The following is a 21,829-nucleotide window of genomic DNA, read 5'->3' on the forward strand; positions in this document are numbered from 1 at the left end:
CTTGATTTTAATAAAGTAAATTAGTAGTGTAGGATTGCCCCGCATTCATCTACAACATATCGAGTCCGCTTTTTTTTGTAGAAAAAAGGTGGTCTGCATAAGAGGAAATGGCAAAACGGCGACAGTCATGCTAAGCATTTCCTGCAATTTGGGGTAAATTTACATTGGAGGCGACATTAGCATCATTGAATAACGACTTTATTTTCTGGTAATGCTGTGTAAGGCTCTCTCATCGACTCGACAAAGGTTGGACTGTTGGTCCCCTACAACAACAACAACAACAACAAAAACAAAAACCAAAAAGACTCCAAAGGTGTTGTTGATTTTATCTGCAGCTTTCAATGTTCTGATTTAGTAATTATTATTAGCCGTTTGAACTATAGTACCAACACAAAACAGCTACACGCATACCATCTGCTTATATCTGCGGTACACAATGTGGACGATAAGAGCATACAGTAAACCTATGCGATTCTAGCAGCAACATCACGCATCCACAAGAATACCATTACTTTGAAGTTCTTGACTCTATCCGAGTATTGTGGGATTCAAACATATCTTATCGTTAGGATATCATGAAGTCTGGTAGACTATTCCAAAGGAAGAAGTGCCGTACACCTCATGTTAAACAAGTTTTTGTAGTATGTGATATATTTGTGAATATTACGGAGATATGTTATTTGGTTAAATGGAAAACAAACATAAACTTTAAGGTAAGCAAAGAAAACTGCATGCGTATGTAAGTTTGCAGGGTCCTTCTGTGATGATGAAAAGCCGCAATCAGCATTTGGCTTTATCTGCTCACCGTGGTTTGACGGCCGACGGTCAATGCTTCAGCAAAGAGTTCGTGGTGATCGACCTCGACAACGTTTAGAGATGCTAAACTTCATCTTACCATGGGAGCTGATCATCGTTTATTGTACATTGTGGAGAAACATCCTCGTGATTACAAAAATCAAATAACTCCTTCTCACCCCTGACCGGGCAAGCTTTCCTTTTTCTCTATCTGTACTTGCAAAATGACGGGTTATCTCCTTAAGCAAAAAAGAAGAAAGCGTTAAATAGCGATCATCCTGTATTTACAACGTTTCGCCTCTTATTATACCGAGGTACGAATGGCATGTATAATAGATAATAGCGTTTCAAGTGATAATTATTCTACATCCGCTGTCATGACAGTCGAACACACATCGAAATATCCGCGGTACGACTTACCCATTCATGCTCTCTTTTCCAAGCTTACACCTGACGAATGGTCCACGATCAAACATCAACTACACCAATACTGGCTTCATGTGTACGCTTCGATCTTTTGGATTCTATCTGTAGCGCTGAGTGTATGGAGAACACATTTTTCGCAAGCACATCAGCAGTCAACTATTGATACGCTGGTCTTCACGGAAAGCGATCTCTTCGAATGTTTTCCTCCATGGTGCACTGTGTTGGACGATGTTGATAATCAAGACAAGGCAACTTATAAAGACTCTCATGCACTATCCTATTCCCATACCGCGGCCATTACCTCCACCATGACGAACGAACCTTTGGAAATGAAAGACAGTGACTCCTTAATTCCGGAACAGCAGAAAATGTCATCCTTCAAACGCGTTATTAAAGGCCGTTTGAACCTCATCAAGCAGAAGCAACATTCGTTGAACGAATCTATGAAACGCTCCATATTCACACGTAAACAGTCTAATACAAAATTATTTGTGCAAGCCTCCTCTCCGACGTCCTCAATAGCGAGTAAATCGAGCGACTCCAAATATCTTCAGAGTGAACGACCGACAGAAATGAAACGACGCATGTCAGATTCTCTACTCAAATCGCTATCACTGAACAAATCTAAAGAAAATCAACAAGAGCAGCGCCAGGTGCGCCGACGCCAACCGTTGGATACGCGATCTCTTTCATCTGCATCCAGTGATTCGTTACTGTATGACACCATGCAACATCCTTTGGACATCTCGACTGTAAAATGCAGCAGCAATATATCAATATTTAGCGAATCGCGTCTCGGTTCCGAGAATTCCTTTGTCCAACTTCGACGTAAAACATCTCCTAATTTCAAAGGAAATACTCTGTAATACTTTTTTTTCCTTTGCTCTTTGATCTCGCGGAACCACCAATTTATCTCCAACGACAGTCTCTTGCCCTTGTTTAGTTATTCTCCATTCTTTATCAGGAGTAGCTTGTTTCGAAAATGACGCTTATGAACTTTTCCCAAAGATATAGAATTTTATGACATAGTATGAATAGCTTTTCATCGATAAGATTTCAAGTAAATAACAGCCTGTCATTGCTCTGAGAAGCCGAAAAGGTTTGGCATCAAGATAACCGGAATTGGAAAGGGAGAATAGGCTTGCTTTCATCAATGGTGAGGAGTAGTTCTTTTTACACTCTGGAGTTCCCTTTCCCCAACTCTCCTAAAGTGCCATATTTTCACATGCGGCAATGAAATATTTCACGTTCAGTGACACCGTCGCAGGCAACACTTGCAAGCGTTCTTCGATATGCTTCGTGTCTTCTTTTCCTTTTTTGGTATGCACGTGTTACATTAAAATACAATAGTGATTAGTTCCAGAACGGAGCAAAACCGTTGACTCAGAAGAAAAGAGGCGGCTTAAGAAGTTGGGAATTCGTTGGCTCCACACAGCTGAGAAATCATAATTGGAGGGGAGAAACGTTAATTAATGTTGAGTCGATCTTCAAATTGTCCTGAATTCAGACTGTATTTCTTTTTGTCTTTCACCTTCAGTGATTAATTTTTTTTCATCAAAGATTCTGTAATACCAAGGTCTTGTTTGCCTTTTCTGTTTATTTTGCTCTCAATGCATCTGTAAGTCATCTCCGATGAGAAGCGTGCCATTACAACTTCACTGCCGTTACAGAACGAAGTTCTCATTTCGCGTTTTGCTTTTGTTTTGTCGGCTTTAGTTATGTAAAACACGCCGCCCTTATCAATAGCTGTTATCCCGAAAAGGAGGGCGAGAAAGGACCACGATCGTCCGAATTGAGCTACCTCAACTTTTATGCTAGCTCTCGACCGGTGAAGTTAACAAAAGTGGGCAGCTTCCTGGAGAAGAAAGTCGAGCGTGATATCGCAAAGAATCGAAAGCAGTAAGTCATTCGCAGCTAGTTGGAGATTACTCAGGCTCGCTCATCAGTTTTCAGAAACAACCATGTTTCCCTTCACATTGTAAAATCCCTTATCCAGTCTTGCCACCGAGATCTCAATCTGTTTTCAAAATATGTTGTCCGAATTCTTAACATGATGCTCGATACCCGTGACATTGATCTGATTGATCTCACCTGTGATATTGTAACGTTTCATGCCATAGTGTATGCTCTGTATTTTATCTGACTGTATTTGCTTTAGTTCGTGGTTTTCGGTAGTTACCATGATGGATCGAATTTGGGTATGGATGCCGAATTCACTGCGGATTTTGAAACTTTGCTGAAGAAGTTTGCGGGATTTTGCGACGAGAAAGACGGCCGTGTGGGTATCCAGTACGTGATAACAAGAGGAAATTCACTATTGTCGCGGGCCTTATATTGTTGCCAAATTATTAGGATGCAATATACGGGTCATAGAGCTCTTCAAGCTGCGGTTACCTCGTCAGCTTTACAAGCATCCAATTTCAAGGTACAACTAAACACCATTTTACCGTCGCTTATGGTTACTTTGGCTGCTTCAAAAAAGATGAGCAACTTGCTTGCGCAAAGGTACGCAAGACTGTTCTGCAGAGTGATCTTTCAGAGACTAATAGCTTAAAGTAGCAAAGAACATGTTGATATCCGAGCTTCTGCCCTCGATAACGAAAGCGTAGATGAGCATACTGTCGATTTGTTAGCAGCTCAGACGATGACGATTCTTTTCAACAAGTTGAACGGTGCAGCTGTGCGATTAGCATTAGCTCCTCTGTTTAGGTACGCGAATATGTCTATTTCATGGTCAATCCACTGTCCGTCGTCCTAACGGAGCTTATCATTGATGGTTGAACGTAGTTTTTTGGATGCTAAAGACAAGTGGTGGCCGCCAAACTTTGCAGTGTCAGTTATGGAGCTCGTTTTGGAATCGTTACAGGTAAATCATCTATATAATCCGCCGTTTTAGCTATTTACTAAGCACATCAGTAGCCACAATATCGATATCTCCTGGTGTCAGAAATCTTACAACAGGTGGATAATGCCAACTCTGTGCATCATACCTATTTGACTCCAAAGCATGCTTCACTGGTATCCATCCTGAATACAATATTAAATGCGAATATACCATTGGTGGGTATTTCAGTTCTTGAAGTATTGAATTCTCTTTTTACCCACTTGATCAAATCGCTTCAACATTGCGATTTCCGAGAAACATGCGATTCAAGCGACACCCTTACAGCTACATATGAATATGCTATTCACCAAGGCCTCACTCACAGCATTGGAGGACTGGCAACACAAACGTATTATCAAAATCAACCGAATGATATCTCTGGATATATCATTGCGAAGTTGCGTGCAGGCACAACACTAAAAGATGTCGATGGTTTACCAATCGCAGAATATCGAAGAGTGGCATTGAAGTGCCTGGGATTACTGGCTCAACCTAGAAAGGAAACGAACATCGAGGAAAATACGGATGAGACACATACTGCACAGGGTACCATTAGTCTTGAAGCGTGGGTTCCAGCGCTCGGCCTGTTACTTGATAACCATCCTGGTAATGCAAATTTATGACGCCCATAGTTACGTATCTCGAGCATGAACAACTCATTACCTATTGAAGAAACGCGAATTGAGTTTGCTGTTATTTTGACGAATTATTTGGAATCAACAACGGAAGCAGAGTCTGCCATGGAGTAAGTCTTCAGATTTGGGTATAAGGTAATAGAGACTTATAATAATCATTGGTGCTCATAGGCCATTTCCTAAGGTATGAGTTATCAGTCACATCAGCGAAATCACGAAGTATTGATGACTTGGTGTATCAGCATCACTTGAACCAGCACGGCGATATCCTGTTTGTGAACTCACTACATACCGTCATTGTCCAATGGATCCAACTTGCGGATTTGAAAGTGGGTGACGCAAAAGCCGTTTACGAGTTGTTGTGTGCTTTGACGAGACGATTCGGAGCTGACGGCACTATCAAGAGCTTCCCCGTCATTTTCAAGCTCCAAGGCCTTGTAAAAGACGGAACCATCAATCAAACAGCAAGACAACGTACCGTGGCTGCTATCACGACTGAATGGATGCTTATGATGGCCGAACACTATGCTGTTGATCGACTTTACCGATACATCGAATCATTGAAGGAACAACGCATTAACGGCAAAGAGTATTCGTCTCTATTTTTGAAGGATATCAACACGGACAATGTCGGTGATTTTGAACAGTTAGAGCCCGATAATACTACCCCCGTCGACAAGTTTATGGATCGTCATGTTGTTGTGGAGATCATTTCTAAGGATAGTCCACTACGGGATGAAGAGGATACACATGGGCTGGACCTTGAGAGCAAACTATATATTGAATGGGGATTTGAGCCTCTTGGTAAGCATCTTTGATGCGCATTTGATGAGATTACTATAGATAGTGATGTTTTCTGTTCATGTAGTACATCAGGAACGTACATTCCGAATCCGCACCTCACGTAATCTTGATGATTTGAAGCCAAAGCTGGCGACGCCCTGGACTGGTACAGACTTCAAGGTAAAGATGCAGACTGAAGCCACTGAATTTCATAAATTCGACGCATAATTGCCTAATGATCCCATAGCACACTCAGCAACATAAGAAACAAACGATCAATGTGGAAAATTTGAAAGAAGCATTATGTTGGTATTATACAGGGAGAGCAACTGCAACGCGGGTAACTAACTTTCACATTAGCCATACAACCGTTGATGAATGACGTCGAGGAACCAGAAGCCGATTCCTTGGAGATCCTGAAAAAGAATGATAGCTTGGAGAAAAGCAACAAAGGAACGCGTGCGGATATGTCCACTTTGCTGTCATCTCTAAACCTTGGATCCAGTAGCGAAAGGTATATAAATTTTTTATGATAGTCTAAATTTTCATAATCATTAACGTTAATTTCATAGTGCCTCCTCGCTCGTCAACCCGCCCTATAAGAGCTGATAATTGTAAAGTGCATTTAGCATCATTGCAATAAAAAGCTTCTTTTCGATCGTAAGATGTCCCTTGAATTATCATTATTTGAAACCTTCAGAATATTCACTCTTTGTTGCTGGCAATCTCGCTTGTCCTAACCAATTGCCGGGTTCCAAAGGGTTTGATGTAAACCGGTAGATGGCTGCCTCGGCTAAACCAAAAATGGTGGTGGTGGTGGTGTTTTTTTTTTTATTGGCATCTTGCTACACTTTTATCTTCAGAATTTGGATACCTACAAACTAGACCCGATTAAGCCTTTGTTTTTTTTAAGTGCAGATGCTTAGTGTTGTCAGCTGGGCATGCAAAAATCAACTCTCGCAATTTCGAGGCAGAAGTTATTGGGAATGATGCCTATACTTGTTTCTCTATCCATTTGACTGATATTCGTAGATTCTTCAACGGCCCATCGCTCTTCGTGCTTCTAGCAACTCATAACTTCCGCATCGAATTCAGTTTGTCACCATGGGCACAGTTCATCAAAAATTGCTCATTCAAAGAGGGGTTGCCCAGTGAAATATCACCGAAACACTACCTGCATGTCCGAGGCAACGTCACTGAGGCACCTGGCTATCACTGAGTAGACCAAATTAACTTTTGTGGCAGCGTTTGACCCCGGGATTTGTTTGAGGCGTCTGAGCACTTACGAAGCAATAAACAGTACTTCTCGTCTGCAGAGAGAGAGATATGGAAAGGTTTGGTTGCTCATTCGGATTCAAATTCTCTACCCATTTCATCGAGAAAATGAAAGACGCAGAAATCAGGAGAGCTTGCGATGTTGTACTTGATGAACGGATGACTTCTGGCTACAACCAAGCAGTATTGCAACTTACAAACATGCTCAATCAATCCATCACGGGGAGGGGGATTGACATCATGTTTTTTTATACCTTTTTATTGATAGGCGGTCCTTCATCTCGTTAAAAGGCATGTGTACGTGCATTATCTCTAGCTTCCGTCTTGTATTCGAATTTGAAGAACGTATGTCAGTGAAGAGATTCGAGTATTGTCGGCGATTGTGCTTGAAACCTTCGAGCATGAGCAGTAACGTAAAAAAAAGGATCATAACATTGAGTCATAGGGAGAACAACGGCAAGAGAGTTAAGTATACAGTAGAAAAGAGAGTGAGGATTCAGAAAAAGAGCCTTTAATGAGACGCGGGTGAACCAATTTTCAGCTAACAGGCCGTCAGTCAACCAGCATAAAAAGAGGATAAATCTACTATATCAAATTCAAAACGTTGGCCCGAACCTTGCAATGCCACTTTCGGCCTTTTATCTCGTGGTGGTTCAATGACTCGTTGTTGGAATGCTCTACTTGAAAGGTGCCACGAAGGGCCTCGACCAGATTTCCTTGTGTAGTTGATTGCTTTACCAATTGCATTATCCAACGCTTTACCACCAGTGAGCCACCTTGAAAATTGTATGATAGATCCGATGCGGGAACTCAATTTCAACTGTCAAATATCTATACGAGTACTGGTTTTGACTGGATGCTTTTTCATTATCGACTTTGATTTGCCAGACCGATCACGGTGTTGATGTTATTTGCTCGTGGCCTATACTCAATAATGCAGAGTCTCTATTCGCCATAACACTACGATGTCGTAGATCAATCGGGCCAGTGCCAATGTTTTTCTGTTAAATTAATTAAAAAGTAAGTTGACGTTCTCAAGAATCGCTTCCAGTGAATTTTGTTGAGCTAGGCAAAGAGCAAGAAGTTCCTCCACTAACAGAGCATTCAGACGTGATAAAGGCAATGGAATGATATAAATATTTTTATTAAATCGATGGTAGCGGCAGGGAGGCACAACTCGGAACCACCATCATTTGTTGCTTCTGCATCCATCATATGAAAAAACTTGGAATGAAAGCATTGGATCATAATATCGTCAAGTCAAATCATACCTGTAAATAACAAAAAGGCCCCCCACTCAATCGACTTTTATCAAAAAAGTAAGCGAACCAGTTCATTTTCACCAAGAGCCATTCATACGACCTACTACAATTTAGTTTTATCAGAGTAGATCAATATTTGTATAGATAACAGAAAGATAACGCTTCAGCTGGAGGAGTTCAGCTCATCAATACTGTCCAGGGGGGAAACCAATGAAAAACAGCCGACCCAATCAGTGGGTCGAACGCCCAACTTTAGCACTTGGCTAGGGATCAACAAAGAATAACATACTGTACTGACAGCGTCCTATTCGAGGATACCGCAGTTACTGTGGATAGAGAACAGCTAAACTATCTATGACTAAGAACTAAAACAAAGAGTTAACTGGTGCAATTTTGAACGGCGATCATCATAAATGCACAGGATAATCGTGCAATGTGGTACGCATGATTCTCTACTCGAAGGATTTCATAGCCCAATCGTGTTGTTGTTTATCCTTGTGCGACATTGTTCATTGAAATTCTTTTCGATGCACAACGGTGGCTATACTTTTATTGGTCCGTAACACGAAAACTATCCCAACAAGGCAACAGGACGAAAAATGGAAAAAATATCTTAATCGAGGCATATGAGTAGTGGCATGGAGGCCTTAATAGCTAATCTTGAATGTAATATCCGGAGCTCGTCATACACATGTTTGCTTTAAATAATGTTTGGCAAACATCTCTTGAAGTTTTCTTGAAAGCTGTATTTTTGCAATGATGTTGACTTCACGTTCTCTTATATTCGCCCTATCCTTTATTCTCTACGGTTTTTGGCCGTTGGTGATCGCCATAGAGACCACCAGTTTACCTGCGCCTCCAAAACCAGTGCCAACAGGCGGCGAGTTCTGTCCGCAAAAAGTCTGTGTTGCACCTGGTTCTGGTGGTAGAATGGACCCTCAGTGTCCCGATCGTTGCAAAGATGATTGCACGTTCATTGCTGATCCATGTTGCCCACAGCAGCGAGCACCAGTATGTAACGACGCAATTTCCTCCAGCAGTATCTCTTCGGCAACTGCTTCTGGAGCTAATACTTCCCCAACTGCAGAAAGTTCAAGCGCTGTTTCCACTGTCAGCAGTTTTGTTAGTAGCTCGGCATCTACGGTGACCCCGGCTTCAACTTCTGTCACGAGTACTACGCCATCAAGCGAGCCAACATCGCCTAAATCAGCAGGCAGCCCGATTGAATCTAACTTGTCAATCATTGCTCTTGCATGTATACTTGTTTTAGCTGCTGATTATTGTAGTTAAGTGCCATCGTTGAACAACTTTAAGCAGGATATTGCCTTTTAGTTGTTTGCAGAATAAATAACGCTGTTTGCGAATTTTATGAATCCTCTGTCCAATCACAGATATTCTTATGAGTGTTCCGATGAGTGTTCTGGCCAATCACACGTCGAGTTTATGTGCGTTCTGGCTAATCACTTGTGTTCTGGCCAACCACGCACCGGTTTTCGTGTCCTTTTGGTCATGGTTTGTTGAAAGGATCATGTTGTCTCTTCATTATCCCCATGTGTATGTACTGAATTTTTTATATTCCCTTATTTGTATATGTTATAACTATATTTACTTTTGTATTGATCAATCCAGTTTTGTTCATGATAACTTTGTGCTGCCGACTCCTTAATTCATGAAAATAATTTTTTGTGTGATGCCAGGGCAGCTGAAGTTTTTGAGTGCACTTCGATTTCATTGTGTTCAGCCTCTCAAAAGAAAAAAAAACATCTTTTCTTTCTCTTCTCGAGTTATTCCAACTTTTACTACTTTCTTCAATTTCATAAATGAATACCTATCACATATATATTTCCGCTATTGCCAGCAATGATTGCATGGAAACTTTCATTGAAGAGACCAAGAATGGCATTCCGTATGACAGAATTTATGCGACGAAGGAGCGGATTCGTAATGTAGCCAACTTAAATGGCACGCAAGCTTCGAGCTCTACGGTACTTGCAGGATTGTCGGTTAAGCAGCCGACAAAAAGAGCTTACTTCGAAGGGTGGCGTTGAAGCGACTGGAAGAAGATCAAAGCACTTTTTGAAGCTGGTTTGAACCCTCAGGCTATGCTAGGTGCTCTTCAAGTCGAAGGAGTAGATAATATCATTAAGAAGGATCTGGAAACAGATAACATCTTGCTCAGACACTTTTGCAACGCTCAAGCCATCATTAACATCACGCGAACCTTCCCATAGGACGTATGATGAAACTGTTCTTTACTCTCGTCAACAACAGAACACCAGCGACGAAGAAAAGATGAGGACGCTGTGCCTGGTGGATGCTCTTGCGTTGCAGCCAATTGCGTTCACTGGTGGACAAGGCATCGAGCAGAACGTCCTAATTCATCCAGCCGTCACGGAAAAACTTGTAAACACAAGCGAGTTCATAAAACCGATCCTGCCTAGCAACCGACGGTTTTCAGATATAAACGATTACGGTGCGGTATGCGTTCAATGCCAGCCTGAAGTGCCTGATGCTTAGGAGTACTTGCTATCATGTCGCCATAACCGCATTGTTGTCCCAAGAAACTTCTGAATTCAGACTGGGAGTTTTCCCTCAATTCAGATGCATTTCGGCAATGGCTTCGGCAGGAGCGATATTCATCGGTACGACGAAAAATCAAGCAGTTATCCTCAACACCATTGAAGTATGGCCGAACCAAATCTGTCGATGTTTCCTGTGAGCCATTTGGTAAACTTGAAGGCTCTGTTCAACCAGCATCCGTACCTCCCCCTGCTATCCATACAAGGTACCCTGGGGTGTGTCCAACGACTCTTATGTCGTCTGAAGGATCAAAGCTCGTTGTTGGAACCAAAGTGTCAAACGCTTTGATCACCTCCTCCATGTGTGTGGACAAGATCGTCTCCTCCGCCAATTCCTGGATCGACGGTTCCTCCAGGGTGGTTAACATTAATCTTGCTCCGCCCAACCTGCAGCCGCACATTGGTACCGAGTCCGTCGCCTTTCTATCCGTTTTTGACCGCTTTTTATGGCGTCATACGGCTCATACGCACCCATCCGTTGATGACATTACTACCGACTTCACGTCACCCACCAACGGAAGTTCACAAAGTTGAAGATATTCCTGGACCCCGCGCGATGCTCGATCAAGCACTGGGGGTTACAAACAAGCCATATCCGTTGATTGTCGGATGCAATGATCGTCAGTCAAATCAGAGCCATCCGTAGAAAATAGCACACAGTCGATGCCTACATCTTGTGCCGAGCCACTGGTCCCCTGACGATGTCTCATTTACATCAACCATGCTCGCTTTTTCACACTCTCCGAGTCCAAACGCATTAACGTTAGATCAGGAAAAACTAATAATAAAAGAAGGCGATTAACTACATTGTACATTTTGTTTTTTCATTGATGATGGTTTAAATTATCCATGCAATATTCAAAGACTATGCTCTGCTTCCTTTGTCAATACCTATAACCTAGGTCGTCTGCTTGCCTGGGGGCCACTGTCTAGTGGTACAAAACATAATCAACCCTGCTGATCCACCGGTTAAAAGTCGCAAACATCATGGTCATGGTATTTCGTTTTATTTTTTTTTCTTCAGTACTAAATCAATATGTTACAATCGGCAAAACATGTCTGCCGCTTAAAAAAGGCCGGTTACTTGGCCCGATTCATCAAGATCCACATCGTAGAAACAGGGACGCGTAGGCAATCCAGGCATAGTTTGCATGGATCCCACCAAAGGATACAAGAATCCAGCGCCTACGGATGCGCGAATATCACGGATCGGCACAGTAAAACCAGTGGGCACGTTCTTCAAGTTAGGATCATGGCTGAAGCTGTATTGCGTCTTCGCCATACATATGGGCAAATCACCAAAACCTTGTTGGGTGTAGGTGGCGATCTTTTCCTTGGCAAGATCTGATAATTCCACACCATCAGCTCCATAAATTTCCTTGCAAATAACATTGATCTTGTCTTCAATGGACGAGTCCAAATCATACAGGAACTTGAAGTGCTTGTCTTTGGCACAGGCGTTGATAACGGCTTTGCCAAGGTCCACCGCACCAAGTCCACCGCGAGCCCAGTGATCGCACGCTACAGCATCATCAGCACCAGCTGCCAAAGATAGCTTGCGAATCATGGCCATTTCGGCATCCGTGTCCGACCTGTTACAAATAAGGCTCAATTTAGAAACCGATTTTTCATAATGGTAAAGAAGTAGAATACGACACTTACGTGAAACGATTGATAGCGACCAGAACTGACACACCAAACTTTTTCGCGTTCTCGATATGTTTGGCGAGATTAGAACAGCCCTTCTCCAAAAATTCAAGATTCTCCTCGGTATATGCATCCGGCAATGGCTTTCCGGCCACGACCTCTGGCGCACCACCATGCATCTTCAGCGCTCGGACAGTAGCAACGATGACCACAGCGTCGGGAATAAGGCCGGACACACGGCATTTGATATCAAAGAATTTCTCCATACCCATATCGGCACCGAATCCAGCTTCAGTGACAACGTAACCAGGTTCCATGCCTTCAACGCCGTCGGTACCGGCAAGCTTAAGAGCGATCTTGTCGGCCAAAACGGATGAATTGCCGTGAGCAATATTCGCGAAAGGACCAGCGTGAACCAAAACAGGGGTGCCTTCGAGCGTTTGCATCAAATTAGGCTTGATGGCATCCTTCATGAGAACCGTCAAGGCACCGCCAATGCCAATATCGTCTGCAGTGATAGGTTCTCCTTGCTTTGAACTAGCAATCACCATTTTTCCAAGACGTTGTCTCATATCCTGCAAATCTGTGGCCAAAGCGAGGACAGCCATCACTTCGCTTGCAACAGTGATATCAAATCCAGTCTGACGTTCTTGTCCCTTTTCAGTAGTAGCTTGGCCGACTGTAATACTACGCAAGAATCGGTCATTGGTATCAAGAACGCGTTGCCATGTAATAGTGGTGGGATCAATATCTAAGCGGGCAAAACGTCGCACTTCTTCTTCGGTAAGATCGTTTGGGTTCGTCTTGCTGATGCCCAGTTTCTAAGGAGATTATTGTAAGTATCACAGTACAAAAACATAGCGTATGGTAAGAAATGAACCTCGAGTCTCTTCAGCATCACCGGAGCAAAGGAGCGCTGGCCCTTACGTACTGGGCATAGTCGGTTGAACAAAGCCTATAATGCAATGTGAATCTCATTTTCTCACAGATATCGCGAAAGATACACAAACCTTATCCGATTGCGTGTTCTCATGGAACATACGTGCGTCAATTGCAGCGGCTATCAGATGATGTTAAATAAAAGAACATTGCATGGAGCAAAACAAAAAAGTGAATTACCCAGCAAGTTGTTGGCTGCAGTCACAGCATGCAAATCGCCAGTCAAATGGAGATTGAAATCGTCCATGGGAATGACCTGAGAGTAACCGCCACCGGCAGCACCACCTTTGATGCCAAATGTAGGACCTTGAGACGGCTGGCGGACACATGCAAAGGCCGACTTGTTCAGATGAGATGCCAAAGCCTGGACAAGACCGATAGTCGTGGTGGATTTGCCTTCACCAAGAGGTGTGGGTGTAATTCTGCATCAAGCAAACGACAATTATTATAATGAGTAAAAACAGAGTTTCCAAACGACCGAATTCAACATACCCTGTGACCACCACATAACGACCGTCTTTACGATGCTGCAATCTTTCCAGAACACTGAGATCGATTTTTGCTTTCGAAGTACCATACAGTTCATACTAAACACTTGCGATTCAGGATTTCCGACACATACACTGCAGGTCACCGCAAGGTCAATTTACCTCTGTAGGCATTAAGCCAAGTTCCTTGCACAATAAATCAATCATTTTAGGTGTTTGTGCTCTAGCAATGTCAATATCACTAGGCACGGGTGTTTTCAGGTGAAGGGGTAAAGGAGTAATGGATCGCTGGCGACTTAAAGCAAGCCAGCGTTTGGCGCTGTTGTTGGTATTCTCCATCAACATGGCAACTGTCATTGGACCAACCCCACCGGGAACAGGGGTGATGGCACCAGCTACTTCCTTGGCCTTTTCAAATTCAACATCACCGACCCATCGTGTACCCGATTTTTTGGTAGCGTCTAAATTTCATGGAATATAAACATGCATGTTTTAACTCTTCAAACAGTTTCTTACCGGGCACAGCGTTGGTACCGACATCAATAATGACAGCACCTGGTTTGACCCAGTCGCCCTTGACAAGCTCAGTTTTGCCGACCGCAGCAACGATGATATCGGCATCTCTTACCTATATATACAGTCAGTTTCACGATGCCATTGAGTAGTCATTGAAATACAGGGACAACTTACGATACTCTCGAGATTTTCTGTCTTTGAATGGCACAATGTGACAGTAGCGTCTTCGCTAGTCAACAAACTGGCAACAGGAGCACCCTAAGATGGACCAAAGTGAGTTCATATCCAATTTGCGAAGCACAGCAGCACGTTACTTACGACAATGTCACTTCGACCAATAACAACAGCACGCTTGCCGCACATATCAATACCGGTCGATTTGAGCAACTCGATGATGCCCTTGGGTGTGCACGGCAAGAACAAAGGTTCAGCTGTTCTTTTGGACATGTTGCCGATATTGATTGCATGAAAACTTGAGTGTGCGAAACAAAACAAAAAACAAAAAAGAGTCAAAAAAAAAAAGCTATAACATGATCCGCTATACGCGAAAATTACCCATCGACATCTTTCTCGTAGCTGATGGTTTCCACAACGGTTGTCTCGTCAATATGGTCGGGCAGGGGCATTTGCACGAGAATACCATGAATACGATAATCATCGTTCAATTGTTTAACCTTTTGGAGCAGCTCGCTCTGTGAAACGCTTTCAGGTAATTTTTCCATAGTGATCTGAATTCCGACCTGTTGCAAATCGGTTAAGTTGACCCGTTGTATAACTATCATCAAGTCATATTACCTCTTGTGCGGCTTTATCTTTCATTTTGACATAAATAGAAGAGTCTTGTCTGTTGCCAACTTGAACAATAGCCAAGTGAGGATTATAGAATGGAAAATTGGCCTTTGTAGCGGCAATATCTTCTTTCACGCGGTTTCGCACAGACCTATGGCAGCGTTAAAGACTAGCCGATTGGTAATCGCAGCTGCCATTGCTGAAAAGGAGCAGCAATATACATACTGTGCGATGGCCTTTCCATCAATAATCTTGGCAGACATTGTCGAGTGGTGGCGCAAGGGATACGGTTTCAAGAAAGAACAATGGCGTAAAGAGCGAGAAAAAGCTGACAGCATCAAAGGCAGGGTTGTCCAACCCTGTCATTCCATTTTTGAACAGGTTTAGTGACTGTCAATTTCCCGAGAAATTCATGTGACATTTCCAGCGCCGTAAGGTTGAATTGATGATTCCCGCAGCTCAGAGCAAATTGCAGATCAAAAAAAAAAAAAATGAATACTGGGAATTTATACATGGCTATTTATTCGGAATATTACATACGATATGGACAGAAAGGTGCTTGTTAGTTTCAATTTTGCTTCAAATAGGTGGATAAGAAAGATAATGCTTCATCGATATCTTCAGGCGTATTCACTAAGCAACTGTGGGCTACGTAAAGATCTGGACGTAGAATAATCAATGCAGTGGGTGGATTTTCATGATTAGACAGATACTGATCCAGACCAATCCGCTTGCTGAGGACAGAGCTGTGGTAATCAACCCAGAGGTTCTCTTCTGAACCATCGTCAACGTAATCGGGATTACCATATTTTCCAACGTGACTAGAAGTCTCCACAATGATCGGTCGAACAGCCTCTCGATAGTTGGAGACCTTTCTCCAGAATACACTAGCCAAAGTGTCAGAATTTTGCCACATATGACGAGCCGAGATCCAAAGAGCCGTATGACGTGGAGATTTGTGAAGGATTTGTCTCAAGGTCTTTTGCACAAACTGAGAAGAGTCCGAAAGAGTGCGGCGCCGCCATGGATTGGTATCAGGCATGAATTGCCCAGGGCTGATGAGGTACGACGATGACGAGGGAGACGGACGGAGTAAAGGAGAATTCGATTCGATACTTAGACGCACCTAAGCCAGTTATTCATGGTGAATATCTTATGCAACTGCTGTTGTGTAAATGTCTGAATTACCTGTAATACGGTAGCGATCGCATTTCTCCTCACCATGGGCAAAGCAAACGCCATATACATGGCGAAATTTCGCAATTTGCCTATGAAAACATTAATTTGATGATTGCGTATTGGTTATTGAAGCACTGTCATTACTTACTTAAAGCAGCAGAATTTAGCAAGCCTAGACGGGTAACATTTCCGGTTTCTTTTATTGTCCGCTCGGCAACGGGTTCACGCTAAACATTCAACAATAAGCCAACAATGTCTCGATACTGTTTGATTATCTTGGTCAAGATAAATACCTCTAAACTGTAGGAATCGAGTAACATTTCGGGGTCATTTGACAAACCCTTGAGGACAAGCGATAATTTCCATGCAAGATTGTTGGCTAAAAAGGCCGCATAAAAGGGTACATTAAGTTCGAGGATAATCAGCCACGTTTTTTCACTAACCATCCTGCAACCCGAGATTCATGCCTTGACCACCCGCGGGTGAATGACAATGTGCAGCATCTGTGAAAATATATTAATATGCGGAGAACAGAGTCTGCCAGCTGCAGCTTTCATTACCTCCCATGACAAAAGCCCTCGTTCTGCGGAATCCGTTGGCTTTTCTTTCATTGACGCGAAAATAAGTCATCCATATCGGATCGGCAGCTGTAATTTGTAGGGGCTTCATCCGTTCATCAATTATTTTTTGAATGGTTTCCAGCTCGATAAGTGTATTTGACTGGGCCTGTGAGGCGATCCCGTGCGTTACAGATGAATCGGTATGAGTGGTTGTGCTTGGTTGGCCCATGCTGCCAATAACGCGGAAAAGTGCTTTATCTTCTGGATTTGGAATGGGCACCACCAGCGTTAAGCCATCAGGATGGAAAAACCCGTTGACATGGTTAGCAAGCATATCCACACCGGAGCCTGACAATGTGACGTCCGCCAAGGCAAATTTGTTCTCGATGACAACCCCTTCGTAAGTCCATCCTTTGCCTCGTTTTCGTACCACAGAGTGGCAACCGTCGGCACCGATAATATACTTTGCTTCGATTTTCTTTTCTTGTCTATCTTTTGACAGTACGGTGGCTACCACACCTTCTTCGTTTTGCTGATAGGAGATTAACTCTGTGTTCCATAAGATATCTGTATTCGTGTTCGCCAAAGCATTCACAAACGCCGTTTCGGTCTTGGATTGTGGTACAATCGTGATTTGGGGAAATAGAGTTTCAATAGTATCATCTGGTGTTGCACGTCCAGCCTACATTTCAGAGATAAATGATGTGCCTTATTGATGAAACGTACAAACGGTTTATATTTACCAGGCTACCCTCGACGAAGAGCTGTGTACCACGCATAATGTTGGCCTCTTTCAGCAATTGCTGTGCAAGACCGTGGTGGTCCAGAAGTTCAAGTGTTCTCGAAGTGACAAAGAATGCACGGCTTTCGGCCGTTGGTCCGGATTTCTTGTCAATGATGATTACCGAATGACCGTACTCGGCCATTTGGTATGCGAAGAATAGGCCTACGGGACCTGCGCCCGATACAAGAACCTCAGCTTGCATAGGAGAAGTAGACATGATCAAATTATGAATATATGAATGAGGAACGGGGTGACGCTGTGAATAATATATAAGTTACAGACGCACGCACGGAAATGCAGGATTGTCAGTTGAGTCATCTGTTCCCGCTCTTGATTCCGATCGATTGGCGCGACCGCAGCGGAGCGGTTAAACAATTGCCGAATGTCTGGCTAAACCACTTTTCCTGCCACTGGCAAGAGGATAACCATCACCTTTGATATTATACGCCCGGCCGCTGCGAAAATAGTTTGCATGCAATACCCTTCGATAACGATGCAGCAATATCTTAATTAGTCGGCTGAGCTTTGGAGTTTCCGCAACCCTGTAAGCAAACCATAATGAGACTGATCGGAGAGAAAAAGGCAAACGATATATCAGATGGAAAATTGACAGAAATAATGAACTTCTTTTATTCCAAAAACCATAGCAGCGTGTTACTTCTGTATTACATATATCTCATCGCGAATAAAGGGAAACCGCTCGGCTGGACAAAAATGATTTCGATAATTCCGCCACTGCAAAATCAGCTGAGAATATGGCAAACCTGACTTGCTACGAAAAACCCCATATCCGCGGAATACGCAGAGGGACAATGGCTGCGGCAGAAATCGCATTGAAACTGGGATGTTCCCGCTTCGTTATTACAATGTTTAACGTGACAAGAACAAATGAACAACTGACTGAAATTCGAAAACTGGTTGAATGTCCAGGTAGACTTACAGTAGAGTTAATAGATGGCTCATAAGATGTACAAAAGGACAGACGAGCAAAATTCAGAAGCTGTCGAGTCAACAATTCGACGTGCGTTACATAGTGCTGAGATACAACGCAGAATGGCAGGATTTCAGGTCTTACTGCCATGCGCTCAAACATTCCAATGGATGTTTTGGAAAAAAACTATATGGACCGATGCAGCTTCGTTTGAGTTGGACAAGAACCAGCGAGATCAGTTACATATAAAGACGTGGTGTTTGTGGAAATATCAAAAATACCAAACATTTGCTCGTATTTGATTCGATACAATGCTTGGCAAATCAACCTTCCAGCCCTGTCTATCCGAGCACCTTCTTTTAGCGCGTTGTTCTTCGTCGCAAACAGTAGCAACACCGCCAGATAACCTAACAAAGAGGCTTCCACCACATTATCCAACATTTGCTTCGATTCGTCTGCGAGAAAGTCGCTATGCAAGAAAACACGATTTCCTGAGGACGATGTTTAAGCCCCTTCTATAGAATGGCCAAGGAAAATCGATTGTCAAACGATATCCTCCCCCACTTGATCAAGATCACAGGCAAATGTCGGCCAGAGGTTCACTTGCCCGTTACAGGGTGGATTCCATCGCGTGATTGAAGAAAAGCTTTGGAGCACCCCGCGCACATAATATGGATTGTATAGGATAACTGTGGCAAACATAGCCCGACAGCCCATTTACACCAGTGATATGGTCTACCAGCACAACGACGATAAGCAGCGTGAACCAGCCTGAATTGGTCAATCATATTTGCTGAGACCCATCACAACCGAAACAATTTCCGGTTGCTTTTGCTGAATATCGCAAAGGCGCCCCGTAGAGCGATGAGGAATTGATGCACCGAGTCGTCATCGAGTTATTCCTGAGAGGAAGCCGAGGACGACACAGAAACGAGTGCGAGCTGGCCGAGTTAAATTGAAATGCTGTGCTGGTGACGAGCCCATCCAGAGGGCCACCAAATGGTACCGATATCCGTTGATGGCGTATTAAACAATAGATAGCTTCTAACAGAAAGCGGACAATATTCTCCAACAACGTCAAGTTCACGGTATCCGTGTATTCGGTAAGGTATCTCTGGTCACGAATCAAAGTATTCGCATACGGTATAATCAGCCCAAAATAAACACGACTCTTGCCGTCGCACACATCTTGAGAAGGCAATTCAGTTTTCACTTTTTTCTGGAATAGGAAGTTCTGTGTAGATCATATGAATCACGTTGACGACCAAAACGTGACGACCAGTTCATGAACTGAGGAACGAATCAGGGTAGGTTAAGTAGCAACAATAAATGAAACAGTATCAACATGAAGCGTAGCAAAACCGCAATCTCAGGTCAGCCGACATGCTCTGTTGGCGTCCGACAAGGTTTGGATGGAACTGTGTTGTTTCACCTTGATAGAGTTTCACGTGGCGTTTTCAACAATCACTAACAAGACACAGTTCAACGCTTACTCTTCGCCTGCGGTTGATGAAGTTACGGCGTACGGCGACACTTGACATGGTAACGAATGTATCTGCCGTGGCTTCCGCCTTGCGGTGACCGACGCCATATTCAATGGAACACTGAATAAAAGCATTGACGATATGATCCACACGAGCCAAGATTTTCCATACACGTGTTCGCATATGTTTTTAAGTAGGCCTGGTGTATTAATAACGTCAGCGAAACAAAGCAGTCTCAAATACATCGAGAAATTCCTTAATCGGGTTGGCTGACAGTGAGATCAATCAGCAATTGCAGCCCTTGGTTGTTTTAGCCAGGCTTCAGTTGGGGTCATCATTGATATTGCGAGTGAAGGCCGCAGCTTTGGCCTTTTTCAGGCACTCCTTTAGGATACCGAAACTGATACAGAGGTCTAGGCAGGAAGGCCCATCTTACAGAAAATAACAAGGAGTGCGTTGATTCTTGGAGAAAATGCAGAGAAAGATTTTTAAACACGAAAGAAGAAAAGTGAATTGGCATATAGCAATGGCTTGTGGCATCAGGCAAATCTCAATAAAATGATACAGCCAGAAACCATATGGCGAAGTTTTGAGAAGGTGTGCCCTGACGGAGCACCTGTTAGCCTCAGATCAGTCAGCGACGATTGTGGAAAAAAAAATCGTTTAGACCGCAAAGGCTTATTTTCTTGGCTTAACAGACCGCTTTTCAAGCCGCCTGGAAATCAAGTAAAAAGGACCGTAGTGCGAATGAGGCAAAGTGTTTTTCATTTATTTTCTTTTTATATGAAGTGGCGTGCAATCGTCCAAAGACATTAAGCCCACTTTTTATTTATTATTTATTCAACCGATAAAAAGGTTGGGAAAAGAATATTAAGGCAAAAGCCTTTTTTATTTTTCATTTACATTTGTTGCGATTAAAAAGCAAACCCACCGACATACCTTCCACAATGACCGCGCTGATGACTAGTCAGGCGCCCAAAGGGAAGAGCCGACGGGAACGAAAACAATCTTCTTCAGAGGATGGCCAATCCTATCATTAGAGGATGGTTTTCGGATTTTTCGCCATACCCCGAATGCTTTACCAAAAACCGGAGCGTTCATCATTACCAGTAACCACCAGCCTAGCAGCCCCTGATTCCGAACTGGCGCACAAAAGAAAAAAAAAGATGAGAAGAAACGTCCTCTTTTTATATCTTTCGGCGGACCTTCGATTTGTCACCCTGTTTTATGACCGCGAATGCACTTCATTGGCTCGATTCTCGCAACAAAACTCGCGAAATTCAGCGCCTCACACTTCTTTCGCGTAAGCGATGCAAAGAGGAATTGCGCTATGTCACTCATGCTGCCACCAGCATCCAATGTCCACTACAAAAAATCTCTTAACATTCAGTATAGCCTATGGTTAACTGCTGATATGACATGCGACGTGCTTCAGGCTTTACGCACATTCTTTTTATCTTGTTGTATGTTAGAAAGTATGCCCATTTTGCCGTGCCCATTTGTATCAGTTTTATTTTTGGAACCGTGTATTTAATATTGCTGTGAAAATAAACTCTCACATGTTTCTCCACGAAACCAGAGTGGCAGGTCCCAGTGTGCCATGTTGCAATGGCGATGGACACCGGCAAGTCATTTTGAGAACATGCTCAAGAGATTTCTAGGCTGCGCCACCGGTCCTCACGTAGACATATCAGTACCAGTGAATTAGATCAGACACGCCAACGCCTCTGAGATTGCATGTTTGAGTTGGTTTCCTGTTGTGAGTAGTACTGAAGTTTCGCATAAATTGATATCCAGATCTGTGCAATCATCTCCACCTAAAACGGAGTTTCTACCATATCTCTGCGATTGCTTTTTTCCAACCAAACATACA

The 21,829-nt window shown here is 43.2% G+C and overlaps 7 protein-coding genes across 7 annotated transcripts; 4 read left to right on the forward strand and 3 right to left on the reverse strand.

Annotated features, from left to right (window-relative positions):
• The first annotated feature begins 908 nt into the window (after positions 1-908).
• BYT42DRAFT_586337 (uncharacterized protein) lies at positions 909-2,564 on the forward strand. The gene has a single exon (XM_051570056.1). The coding sequence runs from the start codon at positions 1,116-1,118 to the stop codon at positions 2,085-2,087; it is 972 nt and encodes a 323-aa protein (XP_051418980.1). The 5' UTR covers positions 909-1,115; the 3' UTR covers positions 2,088-2,564.
• Positions 2,565-2,637: 73 nt separating this feature from the next.
• Positions 2,638-6,187, forward strand: BYT42DRAFT_586339 (uncharacterized protein). The gene is made up of 15 exons (XM_051570057.1): positions 2,638-2,839; positions 2,938-3,120; positions 3,175-3,322; positions 3,380-3,510; positions 3,574-3,726; positions 3,781-3,930; positions 4,009-4,087; positions 4,141-4,711; positions 4,778-4,850; positions 4,912-4,924; positions 4,983-5,544; positions 5,609-5,703; positions 5,771-5,828; positions 5,884-6,037; positions 6,096-6,187. Exons 1-15 carry the CDS (start codon positions 2,832-2,834, stop codon positions 6,130-6,132), a joined length of 2,415 nt encoding a protein of 804 aa, XP_051418981.1. The 5' UTR covers positions 2,638-2,831; the 3' UTR covers positions 6,133-6,187.
• Positions 6,188-8,559: 2,372 nt separating this feature from the next.
• BYT42DRAFT_586344 (uncharacterized protein) lies at positions 8,560-9,472 on the forward strand. The gene has a single exon (XM_051570058.1). The coding sequence runs from the start codon at positions 8,817-8,819 to the stop codon at positions 9,348-9,350; it is 534 nt and encodes a 177-aa protein (XP_051418982.1). The 5' UTR covers positions 8,560-8,816; the 3' UTR covers positions 9,351-9,472.
• Positions 9,473-10,019: 547 nt separating this feature from the next.
• BYT42DRAFT_617893 (uncharacterized protein) lies at positions 10,020-11,173 on the forward strand (the record flags this gene model as incomplete). Its single annotated transcript, XM_051572218.1, has 4 exons — positions 10,020-10,045; positions 10,111-10,189; positions 10,260-10,538; positions 10,622-11,173. 4 exons carry the CDS (start codon positions 10,020-10,022, stop codon positions 11,171-11,173), a joined length of 936 nt encoding a protein of 311 aa, XP_051418983.1.
• A 532-nt stretch (positions 11,174-11,705) lies between these two features.
• BYT42DRAFT_504356 (formate--tetrahydrofolate ligase-domain-containing protein) lies at positions 11,706-15,281 on the reverse strand (the record flags this gene model as incomplete). The annotated part of the gene is made up of 13 exons (XM_051564966.1): positions 11,706-12,231; positions 12,302-13,107; positions 13,167-13,241; positions 13,297-13,346; positions 13,406-13,647; positions 13,718-13,812; positions 13,876-14,174; positions 14,230-14,341; positions 14,404-14,487; positions 14,548-14,701; positions 14,785-14,969; positions 15,025-15,169; positions 15,244-15,281. 13 exons carry the CDS (start codon positions 15,279-15,281, stop codon positions 11,706-11,708), a joined length of 2,811 nt encoding a protein of 936 aa, XP_051418984.1.
• Positions 15,282-15,513: 232 nt separating this feature from the next.
• BYT42DRAFT_127390 (uncharacterized protein) lies at positions 15,514-16,329 on the reverse strand. The gene is made up of 2 exons (XM_051562175.1): positions 16,207-16,329; positions 15,514-16,144 (listed from the first exon to the last, which is right to left on the reverse strand). Exons 1-2 carry the CDS (start codon positions 16,264-16,266, stop codon positions 15,587-15,589), a joined length of 618 nt encoding a protein of 205 aa, XP_051418985.1. The 5' UTR covers positions 16,267-16,329; the 3' UTR covers positions 15,514-15,586.
• BYT42DRAFT_127401 (FAD-binding monooxygenase) lies at positions 16,315-17,855 on the reverse strand. Its single transcript, XM_051562176.1, has 4 exons — positions 17,501-17,855; positions 16,758-17,439; positions 16,491-16,700; positions 16,315-16,424 (listed from the first exon to the last, which is right to left on the reverse strand). Exons 1-3 carry the CDS (start codon positions 17,756-17,758, stop codon positions 16,636-16,638), a joined length of 1,005 nt encoding a protein of 334 aa, XP_051418986.1. The 5' UTR covers positions 17,759-17,855; the 3' UTR covers positions 16,315-16,424; positions 16,491-16,635.
• Positions 17,856-21,829: the final 3,974 nt, after the last annotated feature.

The sequence above is a fragment of the Radiomyces spectabilis genome (genome assembly GCF_025331425.1).
Source record: "Radiomyces spectabilis strain NRRL 2753 chromosome Unknown BYT42scaffold_15, whole genome shotgun sequence".
Lineage (NCBI taxonomy): Eukaryota > Fungi > Mucoromycota > Mucoromycetes > Mucorales > Radiomycetaceae > Radiomyces > Radiomyces spectabilis.

Bases quoted from the DNA above. Each gene is read 5' to 3' on its own strand.
- BYT42DRAFT_586337 (XM_051570056.1), top strand. From the start codon at position 1,116: ATGGCATGTATAATAGATAATAGCGTTTCAAGTGATAATTATTCTACA.
- BYT42DRAFT_586339 (XM_051570057.1), top strand. The intron at 3,121-3,174 runs GTAAGTCATTCG...ATCAGTTTTCAG, and splicing joins ATCGCAAAGAATCGAAAGCA to AAACAACCATGTTTCCCTTC. The intron at 3,511-3,573 runs GTACGTGATAAC...CCAAATTATTAG, and splicing joins GACGGCCGTGTGGGTATCCA to GATGCAATATACGGGTCATA.
- BYT42DRAFT_586344 (XM_051570058.1), top strand. From the start codon at position 8,817: ATGATGTTGACTTCACGTTCTCTTATATTCGCCCTATCCTTTATTCTC.
- BYT42DRAFT_127390 (XM_051562175.1), bottom strand. From the start codon at position 16,266: ATGTATATGGCGTTTGCTTTGCCCATGGTGAGGAGAAATGCGATCGCT. The intron at 16,145-16,206 runs GTAATTCAGACA...TAACTGGCTTAG, and splicing joins CGATCGCTACCGTATTACAG to GTGCGTCTAAGTATCGAATC.
- BYT42DRAFT_127401 (XM_051562176.1), bottom strand. From the start codon at position 17,758: ATGTCTACTTCTCCTATGCAAGCTGAGGTTCTTGTATCGGGCGCAGGT. The intron at 17,440-17,500 runs GTAAATATAAAC...TCTGAAATGTAG, and splicing joins TCTTCGTCGAGGGTAGCCTG to GCTGGACGTGCAACACCAGA. The intron at 16,701-16,757 runs GTAATGAAAGCT...ATATTTTCACAG, and splicing joins GAGGGCTTTTGTCATGGGAG to ATGCTGCACATTGTCATTCA.